At 52.7% G+C, this 20555-nt stretch overlaps 4 protein-coding genes across 4 annotated transcripts; all 4 read left to right on the top strand.

The window, feature by feature from the left end:
- Nucleotides 1-747: 747 nt before the first annotated feature.
- On the top strand, nucleotides 748-6771 carry COCSUDRAFT_48592 (hypothetical protein; the record flags this gene model as incomplete). Its single annotated transcript, XM_005644560.1, has 13 exons — nucleotides 748-927; nucleotides 1319-1449; nucleotides 1675-1791; nucleotides 1906-1993; nucleotides 2196-2291; nucleotides 2508-2600; nucleotides 3001-3186; nucleotides 3682-3806; nucleotides 4246-4440; nucleotides 4789-5035; nucleotides 5412-5597; nucleotides 5924-6124; nucleotides 6634-6771. The coding sequence occupies 13 exons, from the start codon at nucleotides 748-750 to the stop codon at nucleotides 6769-6771; spliced, it is 1983 nt and encodes a 660-aa protein (XP_005644617.1).
- Nucleotides 6772-7234: 463 nt separating this feature from the next.
- COCSUDRAFT_34031 (hypothetical protein) lies at nucleotides 7235-7483 on the top strand (the record flags this gene model as incomplete). Its single annotated transcript, XM_005644559.1, has 1 exon — nucleotides 7235-7483. The coding sequence occupies one exon, from the start codon at nucleotides 7235-7237 to the stop codon at nucleotides 7481-7483; it is 249 nt and encodes an 82-aa protein (XP_005644616.1).
- A 961-nt stretch (nucleotides 7484-8444) lies between these two features.
- On the top strand, nucleotides 8445-11217 carry COCSUDRAFT_54383 (ORMDL-domain-containing protein). The gene is made up of 5 exons (XM_005644558.1): nucleotides 8445-8709; nucleotides 8918-9013; nucleotides 9204-9301; nucleotides 9518-9828; nucleotides 10169-11217. The coding sequence occupies exons 4-5, from the start codon at nucleotides 9547-9549 to the stop codon at nucleotides 10397-10399; spliced, it is 513 nt and encodes a 170-aa protein (XP_005644615.1). The 5' UTR covers nucleotides 8445-8709; nucleotides 8918-9013; nucleotides 9204-9301; nucleotides 9518-9546; the 3' UTR covers nucleotides 10400-11217.
- Nucleotides 11218-12499: 1282 nt separating this feature from the next.
- On the top strand, nucleotides 12500-17953 carry COCSUDRAFT_37848 (ferrochelatase-domain-containing protein; the record flags this gene model as incomplete). Its single annotated transcript, XM_005644557.1, has 10 exons — nucleotides 12500-12519; nucleotides 13071-13213; nucleotides 13590-13810; nucleotides 14140-14291; nucleotides 14709-14838; nucleotides 15141-15257; nucleotides 15722-15886; nucleotides 16757-16904; nucleotides 17323-17442; nucleotides 17877-17953. The coding sequence occupies 10 exons, from the start codon at nucleotides 12500-12502 to the stop codon at nucleotides 17951-17953; spliced, it is 1293 nt and encodes a 430-aa protein (XP_005644614.1).
- Nucleotides 17954-20555: the final 2602 nt, after the last annotated feature.

Here is a 20555-nt window from a genome sequence, read left to right as displayed (position 1 = left end):
TCCGTAAGGTCAGTGCACTTAGATCAAGACTTCACGATCGTCGTACAGTTGGTGAGGCTAGTACGACTCAGCATGAAGTTCGTGTAAAAGTGTACGGTGAGGGCGATCCATCAGGACATGGGCTCCCCCGATGGCGCACCTGGGGCGCGGCGAAGGCAGGGGGCCTTGATCAGGACGATACCAAGAGTCAGATGGGAGGAGGCAGCGTGCATAGCTCAATCAAGTCCTGTCCGAGATCAGCGCGCCTGCACCACTGGTTCCTTCCTCGGAAACTGCCCGACCCGGCGTCTGCGGCGCGCCCTGCCTGGCGCGAAGGCAGTACACGAGTCTGACCTCATGTTTCATATCATTTGCCAGTTCGACGGCGCGCCTAAACCGGGCAGCTTCGTCCGTCATTCGCACCTAGTCAACTTCCGCAGCAACTCCATGCATCAGCGCAAACGATTGGCTCCCGTTCGTTTCAGGGGTGGATTTGTGACTGGTCAAAACCTAAACAGGCATCTCTGCAGTCTTCAGGGCGCCCCACATGGCGAAGATCTTCATCGGACTACCTATTTCCCACCGTCCAAAGCAAATCTCGTCGGCTGCCGGAATACATTCCCTGAGCGCCAAATTCTTTGAACCTATTTGTCCTGCGTGAGAGCAGCTCCTGCACAACAATCGTCTCAGGCAGTTTGCAGAGCTTTTGCAGCCCTCCAGCGTACTGCAGCATCGCTTGTACCGGCCAGGACATATTGAGCAGCGACCATGGCACAGCCCGCAATCCGCTATCCCAGCCAGGACCTGGCAGGTATCAACTTTGCAGGTATCAACTTTGGCCAGGCCAAGCTGGCCCTGGAGCAGCGCTTCCTGGACGAGCGCAACCAAGCAGCCAGCAAGGGCATTGATGGTGGTGCCCTTGCAGCGAAGAAGCAGAAGATCAGCTCGGTGAGCATGCAGTTGGTGTTGCACTGGCGTTGTTAATGTATGCTCTACGTTGCCAGCAGCGTGCGTGCAGTGTTTTGGCAGACAGGTTTATTAAGCGCCGTACACCCGATGGGGCAGTCACAGCTTCCTTCCAGGGAGCATTGCTTTATGTGGGAGGATAGGACATGATGCATCTTGGTACCGAGTCGACTCTTTCCGAAGCCTGCATTTGTGCCTTTGTTCTGCTCGACGTGTCTCGGTGGCGGCACCGCTTGCCTATTCACCCATGCCCGCCATGGCGTGACTGCCTTACGAGAGCAGTGATGAGCGGCCGAGGACAGCACATAGCGGTCTCTGTATTCACTGCTATCTGAAAAGCCTGCGTCATGAACGCCATGCATGATGCGTGCAGATTGCTGCTGATCAGCCAACGGCTCTACTCAATACCGGTAACCGTATCCCTCTCCTCGGCCTGGGTACGTTCAAGGCCGACGAGCAGACCACCAACGAAGCAGTGGCTGCCGCCTTGAAGGCAGGCTACAGGTGATTCTCAACGGGGAAGTTCTACGAAGTTCCTAACCTTGTCGTGCAGTCTTCCCTTGGACGTGGATTGCTCGCTTTGTTGTGCCTGCATGCCTGCATATATGGTGGATCATGATTTGTAACATCCTATTCACGATCGATCAGGCGTGTCAAGGCAAAAAGCGCGCTCTGGCAGAAGCGTCGTACTTAATGTAGGCTGACAGACAGACTGACCATCTTCCGCAGGCACATCGACTGTGCCAGCCACTACCTCAACGAGCCAGCCATCGGCAACGGCCTCCATGCAGCCTTGAAGGCCGGCCACGCCAAGCGTGAGGACCTCTTCATCACGTCCAAGCTGTGGTGAGCGCTCGACATCCTGGCTTTCTGAAAGTGCCCAGCCTCCCAGATACCTGCTGTGTATGTTGCTCAGTTGCTTACCCTGTGTGTTACTGACGAGTGGAATACGTTGCACAGGAACACTGACCACGCGGCAGAGGATGTGCGCCCAGCACTGGAGGCCACCCTCCATGACCTGCGCACCCCATACTTGGATCTGTATTTGGTAAGCCTCTTTGTCTGTCTGTCCTCTGGCATTGCCTGCCTTGCGCAACTCCTTTCGCCATTGCTTGCAACTACTGTGGTACCATGTACATTGCAAAGCCTAAGCTGTGAATGCATGCTGTCGAGGGCATCAAGCAGATATGGTTGGGAGTGTTGGACCTGACTTGCTGTGCACCTGACAATCTGTGTTTGTTGCCGCGCAGATCCATTGGCCAGTCACAGAGCCGCAGAAGAAGGGTGACAGGATTGACCCTGGCATCAAGGAGACATGGGCAGCCATGGAGAAGCTGGTGGACGCTGTGAGTTTCCCCTTCGTTTTCCATTTCTAAGAATATCTATGGCTGTAAGCCGACTCGCATATTGCTTCCAGTGTGCTGTATCTCAGTGACAAGCCATGGGGCAAGCCAAAACTCCCAGTTGTTGGATGCTGTGTGCTGTGAAGGACTCTTGCGTTGAATTAGAGGGAAGCCACTAAATAGACAGAGGGTCTGAAAGTGTCTCATCATTGTCTGCAGGGCCTGGTGAAGAATATTGGCGTGAGCAACTTCTCCATCAAGAAGCTGGAGGAGGTCCTCTCCTTCTGCCGCATCCGCCCAGCAGTCAACCAGGTACACCCACCCACAGCCCCTCATATAACAGCAGATACAATTATCGTTCCAAGTCAAAAAGTCGAAAGTGCTGTGGCAGTGAGAGAACAGCAAAACATGGACTGCCCAACAGCCTGCACGGCCTCGATCGTCGCCATCCATGCTGATGAGCAACCCATGTATTGTTCTTCATTTCAATTGGGCATTGTGCGTTCCATTCCAGACATTTGTTTGCTTCCATAAAGAGCGGTTCACAACCATTTGTGCTGTCTTTAAAGGCATCAGAGCACTTGAACACCGCCTCTGCAGTGAGATTCAATTGAGCACGAGTGCCTGGCACCTTCCATCAGGAGGCCCGTACCTCTGTCTGTGCTGTCTTTGTTTGCATCACAGTTTCTGAACACAGCATTTCGACATTCAGGTTGAGGTGCACCCAATCTGGCGCAACGATGAGCTCATCGCGTACTGCCGCGATCAGAATATCCACGTCAGCGCCTACTGCCCCTTGGGAACTCCCTGGACGAGCGCAAAGGCCGTCATCCGCCGAGCGGACCCGGCCAGCAAGCACCCGGTCATCAATGAGATTGCCAAGAAGTACAACAAGCACGTGCTGCACATTATCATGCGTTGGGGGCTACAGCATGGCACCTCTATCCTCGCCAAATCGTCCAACCCAGGCCGCATCAAGGTGTTCATTTGGCCCTTCAAACCTGCAATCTTGTGCACATTCCACACTTCAACTGTGGAATAGCGTCACCAGCCTCAAGGTCCCATGGACATGTTTGCCACACTCGTTCACATTCCGTTGTCCTCTGGAGGCAGCGTTCCCAGGCTGATAGTCTTAAGACGTGGGCGCCTGGGATGTGAAGAGAGGATGGGCTGCATGCATGTGTTGCTGCTGCATAGTGTGTCAGAATTGAATGATCACAGATGTGTGTGTGCCTGTTCACTGTCGTCATCCGCGTGACCTTCTTGTGACCAGTCTGCCTGAATGCTAAGGGAATCTTGACTGCATGCAAGTGGTGATGCTGCCTGCTGTCTCAGGATGAAACAAGCCAAAGAGCAGGGCATATTTTTGAAAGCGATTTACTGCTGTGTGCAGAGCAATCTGGAGGAGGTGCTCAACTTTGAGCTGTCCAAGGAGGACTACAACCGCATTACATCTATTGACTTCCAGCTGCGCCTCGTTGATGGCATCCGTTTCCTGCGCCCCGAGGGCCCCTACAGGTCTGTGATTGCGCTCCGTTCTTCAACCCTGCTTCGTGGCATTTACTGGGCATTAACTATACAAAGATAGAACAGCTCCGTGCTCAATTCACATGCATGATCTTTTCTGCTTGTCGAGAGATTTTCCTGGCCTCAAAACGGGCCTCTTCCTTGCGACGTGATTTTTCCATGGAGGATGTGTATCTGGAGCGCAGCATAGTCTCTCGCCATACGTGCCTGGCAAGAAACGTATTTATTTGTGATGGCTCCAGGCGCCTTTCTTGTATGCCCTGTACATCTGGTGCTGGCTACCGGTGCTGTGCTGCAGGAACAGTACTTGCCATTGTTTTGGATCCTGTTGGGTGCCTTTTCACTTGCAACATACTGTTTCTTTGCCCAGCAGCAAGTGAGGGCATGACAGGCACAGGACTTTGATTGACCTTTTGCTCTATTCGTCCAGGACGATGAAGGACCTGTGGGATGAGGACCAGACGGACGCGTGCCGCCTGCGCTTCATCAACTCCATGTACAAGTTCCCCAGCACGCCCGCTGTGCAACTCTCCAGCGGCCACCGCATGCCTATCCTGGGGGTGTCCACCTGGCTCAAGCACAAAGTGCAGGAGACTGTCGAGCTCGCCCTGCGCTCCGGGTTCAGGTGTGTTTCCCACCCTTTGTACTTTGCTACACAAGTGTTCAATTGATGCACAGCAAGCAAGGACACCTGCTTTTGAACACCTTTGCATTGACTATGAAAGAAGCTAGGCAGAGGCGGCTGCTCATAGACATTGTCTGTATGCTCTACGCAATGCTATTCCTCAGAACACAACTTCTCTTCTGCATTCCCATGAGTATTTTGTCTTTGAGCTGCGCCCACTGCCTAGCTTCTTTCACAGAGAATGTTGAGGTGGTGTTGCGGCCTGCTGTGCCAGCAACTACTTGGTGCCAGGGGAGGAGATTTGCTGTCGCAATGGACTCTGGCTGATTTATGATGTGGGCTATGCAGGCACATCGACGTGTCATCGCAGCGAGGAAACGAGGCCGAGATCGGCAAGGCGATGTCCGAGATCTTTTCCGACTGGCTCGTCAACCGCCCCGACACCTGGATCACTGGCAAAGTGTGGGCCGACGGCGATGCTTGCCCCACACCCGACCATGTGCGCCGCCAGCTCAGCGCCACTCTGGCGGCCCTCAAGGTCGACTACCTTGACCTCTGCCTGCTGCCCGCCCACGACGACAGCGCCGCCTTCAAGGTGCGGAGCACATTGCGCTGGCACTCATATTTCTCTGGCTGTGAGAATTACAGGCTTCGGTGCGCAGACCAGGAGGCGAGGGGGTTCTGAGTCAAGCAGCACATCCTGTGCCTGACAGCTCTCACACTGAAGTTTACAACTCTGATTAACCTCAGGTCTCTGTGACCATTGACTTCTGTTGCAGCTGTCTTCCATGCAGGCGCAATTGCTGGCAATCCTGGCTCTACAGTTGTGTCGATGCATCTTTCAAGGCTTGTGCACCTGTTTCAGGCTCACCATATGTGGTCATCCCAATCTGAGACCTCCTCTGAGATTTCCTCTGAGACCTCCAAGTGGTCATGCCAGTGCTTGACCTGTGTTGATATTGTTGACGCAGGCTGCCTGGGAGACAATGGAGTCTCTGGTGGACGAGGGCAAGCTACGGGCCATCGGCCTGCAGGACGCATCTGTCGAGCAGCTAACCGAGGTGATGGGCTCCGCGCGCGTCGCCCCGGCCGTCAACTCGGTGGAGGTGCACCCCGGCAACCGCAACGACGAGCTGCTCGCCTTCTGCAGATGCCAGGTGAGGCGCTTAGATTGGTTCTTCATGCCTACACCACACATGATGACCTGCATGCACCACATTGAGAGTGCCATCTCACAAGGCTGTTGACCCCGGTGAATATCTGGCGTCTTGACATAGATGTGGAGTGAGGGCCCTACCTGATGTCTTGTGTGGTAATGATACTTCAGTTGCAATGACTGAATGGTGATCAGTTTGTGATGGCCAGCTCTTGGGCGATTTTGATGGTCGCGGAGCCCATTATATTCGCAGTCCGGTGTCCTGGATGTCCTGATTCTGCAGCATGAGAAGTGCTGTGCTGAGTGTGTTGTTGTCTGCATGCACAGGGCGTGCACGTGATGGCTTCTTCCTGGCCGGCGACTGCCTACATGCTGCACCGCAAGGAGGTGCCCGCTCTGCTGCGCGCTCCGCTCGTTGCCAGCATTGCGCGGCGGCTGGGCAAGCGGCCCGCGCAGGTGCTCATCCGCTGGGCGCTGCAGCACGGCACTTCTGTCTCCCCCAAGGCCGGCTCCCACGAGCACGTCCAGGTAACTTGCCCTTTCTGCTCCCTTCTTTGCAGATTGTACATTTGCACGCTCTTTTTAGGTGCAAGGCTTAAAAGTATGTGAAACCTTCCGATCAGACTTGCTCCCGTAGTGTGGGATGCTCCAGCCTAATTTCTTAGTTGAAGCAGAGCCAGATCCTGTCGCAGCGCCCTGCCGCTGAGTTTGGGTGTATTGTAATTCTCAACTGTTCTCGGCCCAGAAGTGGCCCGGCAGCCTGGTATCTTGCCTTGGTCCAGCCAGCTGACCAATCTGAACCAAGGTGTTCAGCTGGCCGGAATGTGGTGTCAGCGGAATGCGCTCGAGCATGCTGTCTTGCGGGTGCCCACCTTTGGTGCCTGATGGCTGCTTCTGCATGCCAGGTTTGTAGATGCTGACGTACAACCTCTTCCACAGGATGCCATTGGCATGCACAGGAGACCATGTCTGATTACCTGGCATTCCTCTAGCGTTTTTCTTGACAAAAGATGATAAAATATGGGTGGATGCTGCAGGGCATCCTGGATGTGCTGAATTGGGATCTTCCCGAGGATGACTACCGGGCACTCGCTCGCCTCCCCCGCGAGGTTATGTCATCCGAGGTTGCCAATGTGTCACACCCCGCCGGCGTGCTGTTTGCCGCCGAGGCCTGATCTGGCCGTTCTACTCATCTATTGGAGCCCAGCCGCTGAACCTTCAATCAGCTATTCCATCTGCATTGAAGAAGGCTGCGCAGTGTACCTTGAGCCCAGCCGCTGAAGCAACGGGCGGCCATTCTTTTAGATATAAAGAAGGCAGCGCGGGTTTTTTACTCAGCGCGCAATTGCATTACCGGCTCCTCTGCAGGACCGGGCGGTAGCGTCAATTTTCTTACATCAAGTCCTAAAAAGGCGCTGCTGCAGATTCTTGTACCATGGGACGTATGTCGTCCACAATTGAGGAAGGGCGTCTGTGAAGGGTTGGCAAGTCAGGGTTAACCAGACATTCTTGTGGGCTGTATGCTCATCATTTTCCACTGCACATGCTGCGGTGCTATTGGTCGAGATAGGTCAGAGCTCAGATGAGCAGGTCAGGAAGGAGTAATCTTTTGAGAATCAGGGCGCAACCAATCCTGTGATGGTTGCCTCAGTGTCAGCAATTGTGCAGTGTATCTGCGGGAGTCAATCTCTTCTTTGTTGTGCTAGTTCGATCATAGACCCGGTACCCATCCCTGCTGGGCTTGTCAGCATTGCCTGGCTAGGCGCGATCAGGCGAATCGCAGCTGCCAAGGCTTCGGTCCCTGTACATTGTAGCTTTCCGTTGCCAGTTGCTTCTTTGCTGCTGACCCGGCCGTCACAGCCTGTCTTGGCGAAGAGTTGTTCTTGATGATCAGAGGATGGCCAGCTTCAGCGCTAGCTAGCTAGCTCAGGGGAAAGACATGAGTTTGGTGATGAGGCTAGGGCAAATTGTAGAACAGGCCTACATTCCATGCTAGCCATGGATTGTGCGTGTGGCATCCAGTGTACGTAGTTTTAATGAAAAAGTTCCTCTTTTCTTTGTTTACGGGTAGTGTGGGGCAGTCATTTGCAATTGGTCAGCTTGGCAATCCATTGCTGGTCGGTTAGAATTGAGGTCGGCAGGTGAAACATCGCCGGGGATTTTACTGCGAAGTGAAGGAATTCCGAGTATGAAACAGCAACAATGATAGGGAAGGTACTTTGTCTGCGTTAGCACGAATAATTCATTGAATTTTTGTGGTCCAAGATGGATTGGGCACTGAGGTTATGAGTCAGAAACATGACATGATCAGTGGTCAAGCTGCAGATTACCGGTACCTCTGATTGATTGAACTTTGTTAATGATGCTTTGGGAAATTCAGGAATCAGAAATAAAAAGAGATTTGCGGCTCTGAAGCCCTGATTGCACGAAAAATATAGGAATTCGTGTGTTTGATCCAGGAATATTCTCCAATTGACTCGATGTAATCATTGATTTTTGGCATGGCTAAAAACTTGTTCATCAACAGTGTGCATGTTTGCTACCGTGCGTACTATACTGACTATGCATGCAGCGTATGCAGCACATCATGTGATAGCACACTATGATAGCACAGTGCAGATCATTTACTGTTTTACTGCCAGATTTTTGCCAGATAATTTTCTGTCAGTGACCAGTCATGATGGTGTCTGGCAGCTATTGATTTTCAATCTCAACATTGCGTGCTGAGTATTTCATGCTGAGTAAGCATGCTGAGTAAGCACTGCATGGCATGTTTATCATTATTTTCATGGTGGGCCGGGTTGTCAGGTCATACGCGTCTCCCTGGTTATTTAGCGGGACATGCCATGACAGTTTCATGACTGATCAGCCGTCTCGCTGACTCCGCTGAGCGCTCAGAAGAATTTCCAGAGATCTTGATCTTGATCACGGCATCAATGCAAATTCTCACAGTCACTGACCCGTGAAGGTTCACCTGCATCTATCAAGGCTACATTGCAAAAGCTGGTATGTTAACAGCAACATTCATACAGATCTTTTGAAATGGCATGTAGCCAAGGTTAGTAATCACATAGAAGCTGAGTAGATGCAGCTTCCCCCATTGGAAAATTAAGGTAACTGCAAGACGGGCAAACCTCCTTGTGCGTCCATTGTTGAAGTGTCTACGTTTTAAGAAGGCTGCGCTTCTGCACTTGGAGAGCTGAGCTACTTGGGCTGACAAAAGATTTTGTGACCACTGTCGTGAACGTGATTCGTTCTTTCCAAGTGTCCTCTGAGACCCTATTGTTATAGTGTTGCTACCTGATAATGCACCACTCGTAGAAGATCGTGCGGGAGATGTGCGCACGAGGCCCAGAACTCCAAGTGAAGTCACAGAGTCTTCAGGAAGATTGACGATCAAGTGTTTCTGGTGGGTAGGTGCGCAATAAGCAGTGTTTGTGAGTCGCTGGAAAATTATAGATCTATATATTTTCATGATCGCGAGTCGTAGGCGAATTCATGCAGACTGTATGTACAATAATATTCTCAATCCTGTACAGGTGTCCATGTATAGTCGTCTCCTTCGCTGCAGCATCCTTTGAAAGATTCTCACTAATCTGCTATGCAGGAGTACTATTAATCGCACACCGAAGTCCCTAGGATAGAAAGTGACAGAAGTCTTGGCTTTCCCAACCCAGAGCTTCGGGGAACTTAAGAGGGAGTTAGGTACGAGAACTCCTCCTCGAGCGATCATTTACAATTGCGTTCACCTTTATTCAAGGTATTGATTTACTAGCTCCTAGATACTACAGTTTCTGGATGCTTGCTTGAAGACTACGAGCTTCTGCATCTGTGATGTGGCACCAATCTGCCCGCTGAGCAGGCTGGCACCTTCACCAATTCCTCCAAGCCTGCCGTGACATGTGAATGCCTGCCACACAGGCCGCCTGCCCTCGAAGCAGGGTGCGATTATGGCGTCGTCACCAATTGCACAGGATGGCTTCTCACCAAATCGCAGGACCCTGTCCCCCACTCGCAGAGCCTCCCAGCCAGTCACCACAAACAAGAACGTGGAGTGGCTGAGTGCGCCCGAGGCCTGGACCTTCATCGTGGCGCTGATATGCCTGGGGTGGCTGATCCTCTCGCTATTCATGGACTCGGGCCTGGCCTGGACCTACGTGCACCTGCTGCATGGGGTCATCACCTACTACCTCCTCCACTGGAACAAGGGCTCCCCAGTGCAGATGGACCAGGTGCGCAGCTTGATGTCAAGGGAACTGTGCCCAAAGATGAACACAGTGGCTTGTGTCAGTGTAGTCAAGCTGGCTCAGACAGCTCATGTCACAAGCTTTTGGACCAGTCAGGTGCAAGATGCTGCCGCCGCGCTAGTGAATAGCCTTCCCCACCTGTGGGCGCAGCCTCCATCAATCATCTTGGCTAGCATGCCTTGCTCTGGTGCAGCCATAGCTGCAGCTTGCCGCACGCACCAGCCTTCTCAAGCTAGGGCCATCTTGTGGGGTTTTCAATGTCACGCACCCTGTCCGACAGTCTTTTCTTGACATCTTGCTGAAAGTTTGCTGCTTCTCCCTGCAGGGCAAGTATGACAGCCTGACCTTCTGGGAGCAGCTGGACGACGGGGTGCAGAACACCAACACGCGCAAATTTCTCACCCTGGTCCCGGTGGCGCTCTTTTTGCTCGCGACCCACGGCACAGACTACCGGCGGCAGCCGCTCGGCCTCAACCTCATAGTGCTGCTTGTGCTGGTCATCGCCAAATTCCCAGCCATGCACAAGGTCCGCATCTTCGGCATCAACAAGTACTGAGCGCTGCGCGCTGTGCACGCCGCACGCTGTGCATGCTGCCGAGTGCGGGCCAATCGTGGTGTCTGTGCTGGGAGCGAGCTTGCCATGCAAACTGTGCACTTGAGTGCACCCCAGTAAAGATAAGAGCCGCTGCAAAAGGCATTGGTTTTGTGTGGAGTGCTGGGGTAAGGTTGGCTGCACTCACGAGGCTTGACAAGCATGATTTGAATGGCCGGTCACCGCCATCATGGTGAGGGCAGCAGGCAATATTGCAGATAAAGTAGTACATGATAATGCACGAACACAGGCAATGGTGATATATTCAGTGTCGAGTGCACGAGCAAAAATTATTCCAGTACTGCTTTTTGCAAGCTGGATCTGTGCGCAGAGGCATGCAGCTGGCTCTGATGATGCGTCAAAATCCGCAATTTGGCATATGGGTAACGGCGGCTGTGCTATATTGAACAACTTATAATGCTGTTGCTTTTGCAGCACCTGTGCTTTGGGAACCTTGTTAGCTTCACAAACTGGGCAGACATTGCTGCGAAGAGGTGATGACTCCTTTTGACCCTTCTTCTGATTGGAATATGGTCTATCAGTCAGGTTGCTTCCAAATCCGAGGGTTGCTTTCAAGATCATTTGTAGGCTGTATCTGCGTTTAATAACGCAGTGCGCCCACTGCTTTTCCCAACCTCGGTATGAAAAGTGTGAGAAGTCTCATGTATGGAAGTGGCATGGAACGCCTCTCTGAGTTGCAATTTGCTACACTAGACTAGCCTGATGGCCTCGCATTTCTGGAAGATCATTGGGTTGTGAAGCCTTGTAAAGAGCATCCAATGTCTGCTCACACGAGTCAGATGCACTCGGAGAATTGAGACACCACGAGCAAATGGGAAAATATATCAGAGGTGAACGATTTGCCGTACATGCGACTCGCAGTGATGCAGTTCGGAGTTCAGCCATGGAGGCCTTCCCTCCGGATCCGTGCCGCATACTATTAGTGCTGCATGGGAAAGTGAATCACGTGCTCTTGAAGATCTAGACACCCAGAATATCTGCTCAAGGACTCTTGTTGAGGTGTTTGGTTAGAATCCTGTCCACGCTTGTGCAAATACTGTTTGGCAAAAGCAGACCAAAAATGTATAGTTCCGCAAGAGTCTTGAACCGGGGACCTCGCTGTTTGTATCTCACCTATGTCTTCAATCACCTAGGCATGCTCGCAGATAGTGGAGAAGGAACAGAAGGTAAGTAGACGCCCGAGCAAGAGGAAAATGCGCAAAATGACAGATCATCACGTCGGGTTCGCAGGTGGTCACCCAACCCACTACTGGTGACGCCCAAGGCAGCTTTGCTTCCGGGAGCGGACGAGAACGGGCATTTTCAGCCTGGTATGAACGATCCATGCCAACATGGCGTGCTTTAAAAATAGATACTGCACTACGATCACATTACAACCTGCATTCCTCACGAGCAAAGACCGGTCCCATACCGTATGGTCAGTGACTCTGGCAGCTGGGTCTTCCCAGTAATATGCACTGTGGCAGATCTTTGCTCCTTTGATTACACTCTTATATTAGGGAGAAGTTTGCCTCTTGCTGCAAATTATAGGAAAGTTTAGGTGCATGTGCATGCGTCCACCACGCGCAGGCAACGCCACGTCATCGGCCAAGTGCGCAGAGGGCCACACGAGGGTCTCACTGACTTCTCAAATGTGACAAGCGATCACGCTAGGCTGCTGCAATCAGAGCTTGAATCTGACTCGCCTTCAAAAGTACACTATTTGAGGACCTTTGCACGCTTCACGGTGTCGGGCCTTTGTGAGAAAGAGGGCAGGAAGATTGCTTTTGGCCAGTGAAAAGGGAGGAGAAGTACGGCTGGGGAGCATGAACTGTCAGCTGCCTAGCAGCGCGTTCTGTCAGCCATCATGCAGTCCCAACATTCACACATCGCAGGCGCCACCGAAGCTTTGCTCCTTGTAAGTGGCTCAGCACTGCCATTCCTGTGCAACATGAGAAAGGCGATATATGTTTTTACTTCTTGGCTTCTCTTCGACTATATCTGTTTTCAATGCGAATCCACGGGCATTTCAAGTGCTCCCTGTCATTGTGCACACCTATCAGAATGGACGCTGTTGAGGGATGGTACGGAAAGCTGGTACAGACAGCTATCATCAAATATCCCCGCATTGATGGCAATGTTGGACATCCCTCCCGCTTGAGGGGCTTTAAATTTTATTAGAATGCATCTCTTTTTCTGGGCTACACCTTCCACTTGCCCTTTTGCACCAGTTCAGGCCCACTTCTGTGTTGCTGTGCTTGTGGTATTCATTGATGCTGGTGTTGTATGGAGGTGTTGATGATGATTCTGCCAACCTTGCACCCTAGTCAAGGTGCAGGATCTCAAAGAGACACGTCAAATGCATGTGATGAAGTCTTTTCTCTGCGGCACAGCCGCTGACAATCCAGCTGATGAGACGTTCCTCCTTTCTGCGCAGGCCGCATCCCCAGGCACACAGGCGGGCGCAGCCAGAGCGGTGTTGCTGCTCCGCGAGCGCACAACCGACACAGCCGGCCGGGCGCGGGCGCAGGCGCAGGGCGGGGTTCCCTCCTCCGCCGCAGGCTCTCAGCGTGGCATCTCCCTCCAGGGAAGCGAGCGACACACGGGGGAGCGACGCCGATGACGCCGGTGGCAGCACAGCTGCCGTGCGGCTGCCGCCAGAAGAGAAAGTGGGGGTCCTGCTGCTGAATCTGGGAGGACCGGAGACTTTGGATGATGTGGAGCCCTTTCTGTACAACCTCTTCGCAGACGACAGCATCATTCGCCTGCCTCCCTATGGTGCGAGCTGCTGTCATCCTCTCATGTGCCTGTCATGAATGCTGGTGCAGCCCGCGCAGGGGCAGGGGCATCATTTGTTGCTTTGCAACATGGAACCATGCTTCGGCATATGGCGGTAGTCGTTCAGCTGTCAAGGAGAGCTGTTTTAATGATAGCCACTATTGCCAATGATGTGGGCTAGGTTGCATCACAATGGGGCTGTCCTTAAGCTGACGTATTGAGCTCTCCTCAATGAGGAGCCTTTTCCTTTCCTCAGTGGATTGTAGCAGAGAAGAAGGACATATTGGTTGCCATGTTGACTGGAGCACACCATCATTACCTAGGTCATTGGCCTTGTTATCTAATATAACTGAATACTGCTCTCCTGTGCGCGCAGCGCGCTTCCTGCAGCGGCCGCTGGCGAAGTTGATCAGCAGCCTGCGCGCGCCCAAGAGCTCGGAGGGCTACAAGCGCATCGGCGGCGGCTCGCCACTGCGGCGCATCACAGAGCAGCAGGCCGACGCGCTGGCGGCTGCGCTCAAAACAGAAGGCCTGGATGCGAAGGTGTACGTTGGCATGCGCTACTGGTCGCCCTTCATCGAGGATGCCATGGATCAGGTGGGGTTCCCTCTCTCCCTCAGATGCCTGGCCTTACTGGGAGACTTTCATAATGGCGATTGCATTGGTGAAAAAATGCATGTCTTGTCAGCTCTTTCAGGTTCAAGCACCTCGACTGTTCTTTCACTGTATGCTGGAACAGCAGGAGTGTGGAAATTTAAAGGGCTGACGAGTCCTGCATGGATTTTGGGGATGCAAGTGCCTGGCTGGTCTATCAGTGCCCCCTCTATTATTTTGCTGTGTAACGTTGCCTCAGGAGTCACTGCCAGGACCAATGCATCTCTTTAAAGGCATCGTGCAGCTGAGGGTGCTCTGCTGTGCGGTCGCAGATCAAGGCGGACGGCATGACTCACCTGATCGTCATCCCGCTGTACCCCCAGTTCTCCATCTCCACCTCCGGCTCCAGTCTGCGCCTGCTGGAGAAGATGTTTGAGAGCGACCCCGCCCTCTCCGGCCTCAAACACTCCGTCATCGCCTCATGGCGAGCCCCTGACCTCCCTCACATGATTTTCTCTCTTCGTCCAGGACATCCTGGGAAGCTACCAGCGAGGTCTACACATGCCACTGTGCTGTTGTCACGCTCTCAGTCCCAATTGTGGCCGCTGTGGGGGAGCTGAAGCCTGGGTTGAAGTGCATGAGTTGAGCTTCTTGGGCATGCAAGCTTGCCAGCTCATTGTGACACGCCTTCAGTAGTTTGCAGCTGCATCTGTGTATCTCGGGTTCCAGTTGCGATTCTCTTGGGGGCGTGTCTCGATGAGCTCCATTGCACAGCCTGTAGCGCACTCGTTTGAAGGTTCATGAGTCATGTACCAGTAAGTGGAAGCTTGTCTTGCCTGACATCAGTGCAGATGAATAAACGGCGGGATGTGCTTAATTGGGCTCTTGATATTATCTGCAGGTACTTCAGGGAGGGATATCTGAGGGCGATGGCGGAGCTGATAGAGAAGGAGCTGCAGAAGTTTGACTCACCCGAGAAGACAGAGATCTTCTTCAGCGCGCACGGCGTCCCTGTGTCATACGTGGAACAGGTGCAAATGCATCTGCAACCCCTGCTCTTTCTTAGTGCTTACTTGAATGAGGACATATGCCTCTGACAGCAAACGGCGGCAGAAAATAGCTTGATATGCAGGCCTCTTAACAAGCCAGATTGCAGGTGATTTCTGGGGTACAGCAAGAGGGGTGCAGCATGCTGGGAGGGAAGGCGTGGCTCTGGGAACGAAGACGTACTCTTCTGGCTCAGAGAAGCGTGGGGCTGGGCCACAGCTGCATTGGAGTATGAGGTGTTTTGAGGGCAGGTGGTGACATGTTGGTATGCATTGCATTGCGACAGGACGGGGATCCTTACAGGGACGAGATGGAGCAGTGTGTGGGCATGATCATGGACCGGCTGCAGCAGCGGGGGGTGACTAACTCATACTCGCTAGCCTACCAGTCCCGCGTCGGCCCGGTGCGGCACTCGTAGCACTTCTATGATGTGTAGAGATATGCGGCTTGTGCTTGATGCAAAGCCCTGATTTGCACCGTCCTCTGCATGCTTGAGCAATCAGCTGCAAAGATCAAGCAGGAGTCTCTTTGCTTGGTAGCTCATTTGGCATGCGGATGGCTGTGGCACTGTGCATTGGGATGGCAGAGACACATATTGAAGGGCCCAGGGCCTCTCTTGTATTCCGTGATAAGAAATGGAGCCATGTGGGGCCGCTCCTAGCCCAAGACACCCCATGGTTCCTGCTTGGTGCGGAATACAATGTGGCTTGCTGGCTCGTTGCTGCAGCATCCACACAATGCAGGTATTATGTCACTCTAAGACCTCGGGTGAGCCTCAGATGGCTCCCAAAAGGTGCCTAAAATGTAATCATTATATAACAATATAACCAAATTGCAGGTGGAAGAGAGTGTGCCGGTGCTGTGTAGGTGGAATGGTTACAGCCGTACACAGATGCAAAGATCCGGGAGCTGGGGGCGTCAGGGGTGAAGCAGCTGCTGGCAGTGCCCATCTCCTTTGTCTCGGAGCACATAGAGACTCTGGAGGAGATTGACATGGAGTACAGAGAACTCGCCCTTGAGTCTGGCGTCCAGGTGAGGAGTCATTTGACATGTCAATCAATCAATCAATCAATAAAAATGACAGAATGCAGACACATTGGGAATTTGTGATACGAAGATGGGCAGTGGAAGACTGCCCACAAGGCCAGTGAGCCTCAGGTAGCTCTCAACAGGTGTCCAAAATGCAATAGTATTCTAATGTATCGGCTGAGTCCCCAAAAGTAATAAATGATAACCACAGACAGCTGGGCATCAGTTGCTCCTAGTCTTTGTAATGGCGCTAGTTTTTTCCCTGCTGGGTCCTTTCATGTGTGCATCAACACTGCCATAACACTACCAGATGGCTTGCAATCTGGAGCTGCATGGCCAGCATAGGACAGATTGAGGGACTGAGGTAGTTACTGCATTGGTGCGCCCTTCTGTGGCATGACAGACCATTTAGAAGGCGCAGATTGCATCGTGCAACGATTTTCGGTGCGTCTTTGGACCTTATGAGGAGCTCGCTAGGAGCGGGGGCTTATGCTGTTGTGTGGCAGGGGCCGGAGCTGTCTAGCCTCCTAGCCCCTGTTGCAAGCATGACCATAGCCCGCTGTTCCTAAAAACCAGCTAAGAGTGACCCAGAGCTGCACCAGTTGCTGCTGCATGAGGGCGGGGTCTGCAGCGGTGCCTGCTTCTCGTGGAGCAGACGAATTACTGTACTGTTATTGTTATTCTTATTATTATTATCAATACAGGTCGGCGCACCGAAAGCCAGAGGCCATAGGGCATACACACAGGGCGCCTGCAGCCGCGTCTGCGGGGCCTATAAGAGTTTACAGCCTAGTGTTGCTTCACATCATCGAATCTCAAGGACCAAACCCTGACGCAAACAACTTTTGAACAGTTTTTCAAATTTCGTTGTAGGCGTGGGGTCGCGTTCCGGCGCTGAACACGAATCCAACATTCATCGATGACCTGGCGGCCATGGTGCTTGAGAAGCTTCCCAGCGCTGCGCCGCGGCCCGGCTACATCCCCTCCCTCAACGACAGCATGAACCTGGGGCCCATTCCCGGTGAGCGGCCACTCGCATGCTGTGCTGTCACTCTGGGCCGCCTGAACGCTGAATATGCCCGAGACATGGGGCTTGGGTTTGTGAAAACGGCTGGGAATCAGTTGGTTCACCAGCAAAGGCGGTTTTCAACTCGTGTGATGAGGGTTACTGTACTCCGGTCAACACGTCCAGAGAACCGACGGCTTGAGAAGGCCTCCAGTTCAGGAGTGTTCAGTTGGAGGTCCTGGCTGGCTGTGCTCTAGAGCAGGAGCAGTGACAGGCAACGGCGTCCTTGTGCCTGCCGTTCAGGCTGTTTGGCAGCTGTCACCCACAATTCATGTGCAGACCCACTTTCCCCTCTCTCGGCAGGTGAAGCCTGAGTTGCATCGAAGAGCAACCATTGATAATGCGTGACTGATGTGGCACAAATTTCTTGCAGGGCGTGTGGAGGAGATCTTGCAGACGTATGACCGCGAGCGGCGCGTGCTGCCGGCACCTGTGCGCATGTGGCAGTGGGGCTGGACCAAGAGCGCCGAGACCTGGAACGGCCGCATCGCAAGTGCGCCTTCCCTCTCACTGAGCTGAACAAAGTAGGAAAGAGGGCATGGATGCAAGACAGTGCGAGTGTTAGCGTACTGAGGGGGGGATGGCTAGCACATTCACAACTGTGTTTACCATATAAAGTCATCCCAAGTAGTATCCTTATTGAACATGTGCGCTGTTCCGGCCAGTGAAGGATGACGCAGCGGATGTTCTATGAGGAGGTTGGCCAGCCAAAGTTGCAAGCTTCTTGCAGCAACTTCATGATGCATCCTCATTCAGGAGGACAATTCACCTGTCTTGTGTGCGTGCCGTTTGCTTTGGACTGCGCTTTGGCGCACCTTTTAGGACAGCATGGACGGGGACTTTTATTAAAGATGTCGGCTCACATTAGTGTGCGTTTGGGGTAGCATGCAGCGATGGCTGACCTTTGTGTTGTGTGTCTTCTTGCAGTGTTGGCAGTGCTCACAATTCTCCTGCTGGAGGTGACAACTGGACAAGGCGTCCTCACTCAATGGCTGAGGCTCTGATGCCTCAAGTGGAGGAGTCATTGGTTTAGTCAAGAAGTACACTGTAAGGGACAAGACGAGTAGTGCACAGCTAGCATTCTTTCTCTGAAAGACTTGCTTACCCATGCAGTGTATCTGCCAGTGCAGGGCTGCCTGACATGGTTCAGGCGCTTCCCATAGAGCTTTCAGAACTACCTTTTGTGTTGCAGCCCTACCTGTGGTAATGTTGGACTGTGCCAATTTGGGGAATCATGTGATTGGGTGTCACCGTTTGTACCTTACTGATGTGATACGGATGCTGCATGTGGTCATGCTAGCAATATTCTTCTGTACTCTATAAGCGATGCTTGCTTTCCCAGTCGTGCTTGGCAGAAGAAAGCTTGAGCCCGGCCCACCGCACGTCCAGTGAAGTGCCATGCTTGCTGTGATCTTAAGTGTACGGCCATTCGTTGCTTTGTTCTTTCTCTGAAATCAACAATGACACATAGCAAAGACGTGACTGGCCACCTCTAAGATGGTGATTTTTGGGCATGAAAATTTGTGCTTGCACCACATCAGTTTATGCCCTGCCCAAAGGAAAGAGCGTATGACACATCAAATGTCCATCTTGGCAAGAACTCAAGGCGTTGGTGCCTTCTGACAAGACCGATAGTAGTTGAAATTATTTGTCTATTGACCATCGTTGCATAATGCGCCCTCGTGCAGCATCGAGACCATGATTTTTGTGGATCCAGTTGGTGTCATGTCCATGCCGATCAACAAAAGTGCAGCGCGATCAGCCCAGAAAATTATCTTAAGAAATAACACTTGGTATTGACATGGCATAAATTGCGTTGAGGACCCAGTTGCTGCATTTCATGGAACTCATCAACAACCTGTTGACTTGCAAAGCAGCCATCAACCTTGGTGGCCACTCTGTTTACGGCGAGAAACACCTCATTCAGGCCAGCAAGCAGAATCTTGAGGTAATATTCATTCCTGGCATTCGTCTGAAGAGCAGCTCAGTCCCCTCCACGCCAGAGGCAATCTGGACTTTCCATCAAACAATCTGACCGGGAAACTCCTGGACTCAGTGAATTTTGTGCCACGTGTGTTTCAGAGCGGCCAAGCTTCAAGCACTGCTTTGATCTTCGGAGGCAGATCATCCGTTCTCGGGGGGAATGCCTTTGACGAGGAGATCTGCTGGCATGGGAACAGGTGAGGAGATGGCTACTTTAGCAGAGAGCTATCCTCCCAGAATGATCTGAAATATGATCTACACAAGGAGCTCATACAGGATTGTGTCTTTGCAACAGTACATGCGCCCAGTAACCCCCACTCATTTATATTTCGTGACATTCCTGGCACTCAATAAGGTTAACGAAATGCAAAGGCATGTAAATGCAAAGGCATGTGGTGCTGCAGGGTGGTGTGGAGTGCGGCCAGAGTTGTGCGGCGCTGCTTTACACTGGACTCCACTGTGCTGCAGGTCAGTCTCCCATTATTTGCTAGGCCGGATGAACAAGCGACAGCCATGACGCACCCTTGACGGTATTCTCTCATGAAGAGTCCAGCAGAGCATGCATCGGCCTTCACACAATCCATTTCACAGGAGTGGGAACGTCAACGCAGTATCTGCTCTACAAAGGAGTCCCATGCTGCATCAGCATGCAGTCTAGGCTGGTAACCCCGAGAACGATACAAGAGAACTTGCGATTTAAATGAGAGTAAACCTGATGCGCTCTTGCCTCTCGAAGGTGACATGGGCAAAGTTCCAGGACAATGGGGCAGGCTCCACGCTGTGCATGCTGCAGCAGTCACTGCTCACCACCTACACTCTGAGCGGCCAGCTGCAGACTGTGCCTGTACCAGCCGCGGTCACTTCCCTGCACCCCATCCCACAAGGCCTTCTTTTGAACGTGAGTGTCATCTTCAAGGAAGTTCCTGGCCCTCCTGCGTCCTGAAGAGGCCTGCCTGTTTCTGCTGCTCCCTCGGTGGGCATCAGCTTGTTGAGAGTGCAGGTTGTAGGGTGGTCAGATGCTTGTGCACTGAGCAAGCATCTCTGCTTGCCTGTGTGGGACTTGCAATGTCAGTGGCAGGCAGACTGTCTGGGGCCCTGACATCACATCCCACCAATGCCAGAGTTGCCACAATGCTGTATCTTGTAGTCACACTGGAGTGTGTTGGGCAGAATATGTCAAAGTGCCCTAGGGCTCCACCAGGATGACCGACGCAAATAGGCGGATGGGCCTCTATCTGTTCCATGACCCTCTCCAGCTCATCCTTAGCAAAGCCGAGCTCATCATATTTGTCTTCTCTATCGTCCGGTCCTTGCGGTGCCCTGCTGTCTTGCATGGCTAATCTCCTATTGTTGATACATTAAAGTGGGCAAAGACAAAAACAACAACTTTCATGGCTGGCTCCAGGGGCAGGAGGGAATGCGGTGCAGCATCCTGACTCACCCGCTGGAGGAGGTGCAGGCGCTGTCAGCAGAGTTCAGCGCTGACATCAGCGCCAGCTGGCAGGACGAAAAGATCATCTGGTCCTCGGCAGAGCTGCCCTACCTGGCCACCTACAGCAAGGTGACAGCCCTGATTACGTAAGGGATGCTGCTCCGTTCAAGTTTACAGGTGCAGTTTAAGGA

The sequence above is a fragment of the Coccomyxa subellipsoidea genome (assembly GCF_000258705.1).
Source record: "Coccomyxa subellipsoidea C-169, whole genome shotgun sequence".
Classification (NCBI taxonomy): Eukaryota; Viridiplantae; Chlorophyta; class Trebouxiophyceae; family Coccomyxaceae; genus Coccomyxa; species Coccomyxa subellipsoidea.
This window is presented reverse-complemented; position numbering and strand designations above follow the sequence as displayed.